The sequence below is a fragment of the Austrofundulus limnaeus genome, unplaced genomic scaffold, assembly GCF_001266775.1.
Source record: "Austrofundulus limnaeus strain Quisiro unplaced genomic scaffold, Austrofundulus_limnaeus-1.0 Scaffold606, whole genome shotgun sequence".
Taxonomy (NCBI): domain Eukaryota; kingdom Metazoa; phylum Chordata; class Actinopteri; order Cyprinodontiformes; family Rivulidae; genus Austrofundulus; species Austrofundulus limnaeus.
In genome coordinates this window covers 145,585-152,586 of record NW_013953008.1, presented here as the reverse complement: position 1 = coordinate 152,586, position 7,002 = coordinate 145,585, and the positions used below count along the sequence as shown (strand labels likewise).

Here is a 7,002-nt window from a genome sequence, read left to right as displayed (position 1 = left end):
TCCACAAACTGGTCCTGGATTAAGCTCTAAAGATTTTATCAGTCAGATGCCACTGTGAAAAATGTCTGTTTTATCCCCTTTTATGAGTTTTTGGCCATTGACTATCTTTAAATCGCTGCTTCCTGGTACAACAGTCGGCTCTGGAAGCGATCGTTTTTTTCTATTTTCTTTTTTTACCTTTCTTTTTTTGAAGCGAGTGGTTGAAGCAAATGGAGCATAAGAACCCCCCTGGTGGCTGAAGAAAAAAATCCACATATAAGCCGCACCGGACTACAAGCCGCGTGGTTCAAAGTTCAGGAGAAAAGTCGCGGCTTATAGTCCGAAAAATACGGCAGTTGTAACATTAGACTTTATTTAATAAACATATATTTTAACTGTAAAATAAAGACTGTAAAAATACTGTAGGATGTTTAGTTTTTCAATTTTTAAACTAAAAGTTTAAGAAAATATTACACGAACGGGGCCACAGACGCAAAGCATGCTGGGTAAACAACAGAGCTGCTTCATGGAAGAAGAACCTCAGTTTAGCCTGTTAGCCTTTGCGCTAGTGCTGATGCTATATTGCATTATATGTATTAGCTCAGTGCTAGCGCGATAAACAAGCTAACCTGTTGTCCTCCATCCATATTTTCAGTTCCAGGCTGAGTCATTTCTACCTTCTCCTCTCTGTCAACGCTCTCTGGTTTCATTTAAAAGAGTCGATCATCAGATATTGTCCAAGATTAACCTTCAGGGTGGATATAGCTCGCTAGCAGCCTCGCACCGAGGACCTATCCACGTCATCATTTACCCAGAATGCTTTGTGTGCAAATAAAATGGCTCCGTTCGTGTTAAAATATATTTTTAAAAATTTACGAAAATAAACAGCCTACAGTATTTTTAGTCTTTATTTTACAGTTAAAATAAATGTTTATCAAATAAAGTCTAATGTTACAACTAATCGGGGATCCCTTTAAATTTCAACCCATAGCTGACTGTTCAGACCCAGGTTATTTATTGAAAAAGCTTTGGGTGTCCTTTAGTAACTTTGTTTTGGTTTTGGCAACATGCAGCTGACTTCAACAGTTGTATGGAAACTAAAGATAGTTCCCCCGGTTGGTCGTAGATGGGCGTATAATGATTTCTGTTTGAGAGTTTTATTAAATTACTTGTACAAACATACAGTTTCAGACTCTGCTTTGCTCAGCCACTACAGCCCATCTGTCTCCCTGAAACACAGTTTTAGTTCAAACATCACCAACAAAGCACAAAGTTAACCCCCTGAGAGTTGTGAATGAAATGTAAACAGAGAAATGTTCTGACTTGTTCTGGCGCCGGACAGTCCGGCAACAGTTTTAATGTTTTACATTGAAAAGACGTCTAACAGCCACTTTGTGCCTGAGTCTTGTACACCTTCCACACTTCCAGCAGCTGCTCAGAGTTCTGTAGGATTGTTGTGATGACCGAGGCCCAGTAACATGAGTCTGTCCTGGAAGGCCTTTCAGCCATAAACAGACCACCACGAGGAGGACCTGTTGGTTCAATTCCTAAATGTCTCATGCACAGACCCACGTACACGTCTTCAATATAAACTGCTTTAACGTGCTCAGAAGCCTCCAGTATCTTCTTGGCTAGATCCAGTGAAAACACGTAGCCCAGTCCCATGATGTAAGGGGGGTAGATCGGCTCGGGGAAGGCCGTGACAGGCATAAACCACTTGGAGTTTGGATTTCGTAGAACCTGAGCCTCTCTTATCACCAAGCCTGTCAGGTAGAGACGTTGAGGGGCTTTCAGAAGCATGTCTACAAGGTTGTGTGTGTTGAGGAAGATGTCCGAGTCGACCTTCATGGCGTAGGAGGTGTTGGGGCAGTGAGTGCTGAGCCACTCGAACATGAGCATTGTTTTAATGGTGAGGTTTCTGTAGGAGTCCAAGAACTCGCTCTGCAGAATGTCATGGTGCTTCTGGCTTTCAAGTAATATCTGAAACAAACAGTGAGAAGTGAGATTAAAGCAAATTAAAAAAAAGATTTTAGTCTTCTTATATCTCTACTGAGCAAAATTCTTCAAATGATCCCTGAGTCAACTTCTGTTTGTAGTGTGGTTTTCAGAATATCCCACTTCCTTGTTGAAAACCTGCAAACGTTGAGCTGGGATACTGGAAATGATCTTGGCAACCAAATGAAATTTGACAAGAAAAAAGTCTAGTTATTGTTATGGTCTATGTCTGTGTTAATGTTTTATTTTGGTTCTGTTCTGGTTTTCTCTCTTGTCTTTCTGTTTACTCCCCCTGCCCGTCTTTGCTCCAGCCCCGCCCACTCTCACCTGCTCCTCATGATTCTTTCCCAGGTGTTTCTGGTTTTCTCTCATTAGTTGGCCTTTATATTCTGTGCCCTGTCTTCAGTGTTTGTTGGATCATTGTGCTGTTTACAGCTTGTATAGGTTTTTTTTGTTCCTTGTGAGTTTTTTGTGCTGCACCATCAGCCTTTTCCGTTATATTAAAGACTTTATTTTTGCCTTTTTGAGGCTGCCTGCGCCCTGGGTTATTTCCTGCATAATCATAAGTTATTGCTCAAATATCTTTGTGGTATGCRTCATAAAACTGATTGTTTCAGGTCATGCATAAAACCGTTACTTGTGGTAAAGTCTGCTGGTGTTTTTAGTTTTTCTGTTAGAACATGGTTTGTGACTCAAAGTTGTGAGAACATAGGCAGATGTGTGTCTGTGTATTTGAATTTTACAGCCAGTGAGCCTAGTCGTCATGTTTTATGTAGATCACAACCTGTTAATGTCTTCATAGCCTACAAAGCTGTACTCTAAGCCATGCACCTTATTTTTGTTGCCTGTCTTTGCCTACATTGTACCCATCAGAACTGCTGAAGTCACACTTTGGAAATAATCAAGTCGTTCATTGTTGTGTCTAGTGTCATACATGTTAAAGGATGAACAAAAGAGTCGCCACTCCTTTGTTTCTGGCTAATCCAAAGTAAAAGAATTATAAAACATTAACTGTAAAATAGAATCACCTCTTCCTCAGGCTGCTCCATCCCTTTTCCAACTCTGGACAGTCCCAGCAGGAAGTAGTAGTGGACCACCTGGCCCAGCACTGTGGTGTCTTTCCCCCATGTGCTGCGGATGATGTCTCGGGTCCCTCTGCTTTGTGGTGGCACCGGGATCAAAACAACCAAGAATGGGTTTTCCTGCTGACACCTGATTGGCTCATCCAGTATGAAACGGTATTTGTGTGGGTAATTCACAAAGTACTGACTGTGGTCAACAGTCTGTGATGGTTGATGGGGCAGTGAGACCTGTTGGAACAGAACTGGTTTAGTTTTATTTTAATATTACAGCTCAGATAATCTAAAATGTACAGACAATATCTTAGCAAAGAAAAACAGGAACTTTGTTTTTGCACATCCCAGAACCCTTGAGACAACAGTTGTGTCCCGCCTCCTCTAGCACTAGAAGTCCTAGGAATTTTGACAACCCCCCTGAAGTCCCGAAACAGGGTCAAAAGACCCTTAGTCCAAACAGACGATTCTGATGGCTCCAATTAGCATCTTTTCATTTGTAAATGTGGCTATTGCCTTAGGAATCAGCAGGGGACAAACCCCTTCCTTCTGCTTAGCAATATGAGACATACAAACATCTTTCTTTGTTGTAAAAACAAAATGTAAAGACATCGTTGTCGACACGATGATGTTGTCGTCGACATCGTCGACATCGTCGTCGACAATGTCGACGTCGTCGTCAACATAGGGGCACAGTTTTGGACCAAAGGGGGGATATGTAGGGGCACAGTTTTGGACCAAAGGGGGRATATGTAGGGGCACAGTTTTGGACCAAAGGGGGGATATGTAGGGGCACAGTTTTGGACCAAAGGGGGGATATGTAGGGGCACAGTTTTGGACCAAAGGGGGGATATGTAGGGGTACAGTTTTGCCACCCGATGATATTCTCACTCTGTTTCTCAAGGGTTCCTGTTTAAAAGTATTTGCTCTGAAGATTTGGTGTGTTGCAAAGAACATAAGTGGATGCCACTGTATTTTCAGAGCTACAGTAAAAAATTGTAAATATAGTATCTGATTCAAGTATTATGTGTTTAGTAAGGTTTTGTCTTTTTGTTTTCAATGAATATATCAAATCAGTCAGAATTGACTAGGAGCACAAACGTTGTTTTGTGGGACAGTTTAGAAAATTTACAAATACCACACATTTACACCTGTGAAACACATTTACGCCTGTGGCAGAAAGTAATTTACAGCTAGATGAATAGCTGTAGTCCTAAATGCAGAAACACTGACAGGAGTGGATCATTTTTTACCCTTCGATCGTGTTTGGAGCAAAGAAAAACACAATGGCACCAAAGAAGACCTACACTGCTTTGCCAGTTTTGGAATTACTGACTGCTATGGATGACTGGGAGTCCGATGGAGGAGAGGAACTATCTTTTGATGAAATAGATGATTCAGACACTGATTTGAACTTAGAACTTTCTACGGATAAAGATAAATGGTAAATGGACTGAAATTAGAGCACTTTTCAAGTCCCTCCGGACCCCAAAGAGCTTTACACTAACAGACATTCACCCATTCACACTCACAGTCACACACTGATGATGGCAAACTGCACTGTAGCCACAGCTACTTTGTAAATATTGTAAATAAAACTTGCTGCTAATTCCTGTTTATGTATCTTGATTCCCTCAGCCATGTCTGCAGTCCAAAACTCTGCACCTACATACACCCCGGCCCAAACTCTGCAGACATGGCTGAGGAAATCAAGATACATAAACAGGACTTGGCAGCAAGTTTTATTTACAATATTTACAAAAACAGCTTGCACAAGCAATATATACATTTTGTTTTTACAACAAAGAAAGATGTTTGTAAGATACTATAGTTACATTTTTTTTTACTGTAGCTCTGAAAATACAGTGGCATCCAGTTGTGTTCTTTGCAACACACCACATCTTCAGAGCAAAATCTTGTAAACAGGAGCCCTTGAGAAACAGAGTGAGAATATTATCAGGTGTGGTGGGTGTGTCTGGATTAGCTGCAGCCATTTGAACAACAAAAGGCAACAAATAGCCCTCAYATTACTTATTTTCAAAACAAAAGCACCCGTTCRCAGCTGATTTAGAATGTGAGCTAAAATCCTTGAGCTCAATCGAYCCCTCTCTGGGTTYCAAAGGTAGAAATATTAAATGACCCTTCTCTGGGACTTCTAGTGCTAGGGGAGCAGGTCAACTCTACACTAAGATTCTGTTTCTGTTCTCATGTTGGATGTCTTTCCTCATGCTCCTCTACCTGCCACCGAGTCCCAGAGAGCACCTCTCCATTAGATCCTGTTCTATCATCAAGGAGATCCCAAAGGACACCCTGACCCATTTCAGTTCCTGGTTGTGTGGATTGCCTCTCTGCTGAGTTTGACAAGCTCCGCCTCTCCTCTTGTTTTCAGTCTTGTCAACACAAAAAGTCCAAACCAACCCAACTAGGGTTGTTATTGAGAGGGTTCTGCTGGACACCATTAGACCTGTTTCTGTGTCTGATGGGGATGGCCTGCCTAAACCAGTTCTTGAGTTTAACARAGCCCTACCAGATGTTTTTTCTTCACTGGGTTTTTTTCTGGTCRTCATGGCTGACACCTGTCCACCTGTCCCAGCCTGAATTATCTYGCCTGCCTGGATGGACTCGATGCAAACCACTGGATCTGTCCTGCCTGATGCTGGATGAACATGTATTGTTGTGACGTTATTCCTTAAAAGGGTGGTGCTGYCCTGTTTTTAGAGATCATTCTTCTACTGCAGCTCACCTGTCTGTCATTCAGCCATCATCCTTCCCTGTATTTATCCTTTCAGGAATGTTCTGCTCATTATCAGATTCCTTTCCTCGTGCTCCTGCTTGATTTCACTTACTAAACTTCCTTATTGTTCCTGAACCTCCCTCCTGCCTGCCTGAATCTGGGTCCTCTTTGCTCCCTATTCTCTCAATGGTGACAAAGTTGTATTTATGATCTGTGTGAAGCAAATACCCRAGGACATTTAGCTTCTTTACTAAATGTGACCCATCACATGGAAACAAGGCTTAAGTCTCAAAATGGGATGTGGAGAAATAAGCAGTTGTATTGCATTGGTTAAAATGTTTTCAACAACTGCATTTTATCTAAATATAATGAATCTTATCTACGGGTTTGTTTGAAAWAAATTTCTGAAATAAAAACTCAAATATTTTCTTGAAGGTCTTTGTTGAGCAGTAGCTACAAAAATCATGATTTCAAGAAGAAAAGCTTGAAATTATTGTAATTTTCCCTGCAAGCTAGCAAAGCCATTTTTATTTTGTACATGTTTGAGGTTTCCTCTTTGGAATGACATCAAATGTTCTTTATCAGAACATCCTAAAAATATGATTCAGACTAAATATTAATGAGAATAGGAAGACAAATCAAGCCATATCTCTGGAGTTGCTCATGATATCTGGATCATCCAGGGACCAAAATGTATCTTCAAAAATCAGTAGGTCCTCTGGATGGTTCTTCTTTAGTGAAACGTTTCRTCTCTCCTCCAAGAGACTTCTTCAGTCTGATGAGTTTCAGGTGAACTCAGGCTTATAAGCTCCGCCTCCACATGGTGGACAAACAGGTTAGTCACATGCAAAATAAGGCCATCACCTAACAATAGGCTTGATTAGTTCTATTGTTCATCGAAGATAATGTGCCCCATCACCTGACTTATTGTTTGGATACTTCAGCTGTGATTATTTGGTGTTTTGTTATGTGTATGTAGTGAATGCAGGCGGGGCTCAAAGTCCCCATGTTTTTGTTTTTTCYGTTTTTGTGTTGGTTATCATTGGGCACTGATTCACACCTTTTGCTCACAGGGGGCGGAGTCATATTTGCAATAACAGTGTTGTAGGAGGAGGACAACTGACACGAAGGCCTCCACCTCTGTTTAATGGTGGACGGTTTTTCTTCACAAAGATGGCTTCTTTTACTCCTCTCTCAAACCAACGATCCTCTCTATCAAGG

General features: G+C 41.2%; 1 protein-coding gene across 3 annotated transcripts in view; it reads right to left on the bottom strand.

Annotated features, from left to right (window-relative positions):
* Positions 1–1,117: 1,117 nt before the first annotated feature.
* LOC106531209 (beta-1,3-galactosyltransferase 2) overlaps positions 1,118–7,002 on the bottom strand; it is a 12,145-nt gene continuing 6,260 nt past the window's right edge. For all 3 annotated transcript variants that reach the window (XM_014026993.1, XM_014026992.1, XM_014026991.1), the window contains 2 exons: positions 3,003–3,284; positions 1,118–1,959 (listed from right to left, as the gene is read on the bottom strand). In XM_014026993.1, the coding sequence (XP_013882447.1) occupies positions 1,360–1,959; positions 3,003–3,284 (882 nt within the window). In that variant the 3' untranslated portion in view covers positions 1,118–1,359. The remainder of the gene's footprint in view (positions 1,960–3,002; positions 3,285–7,002) is intronic.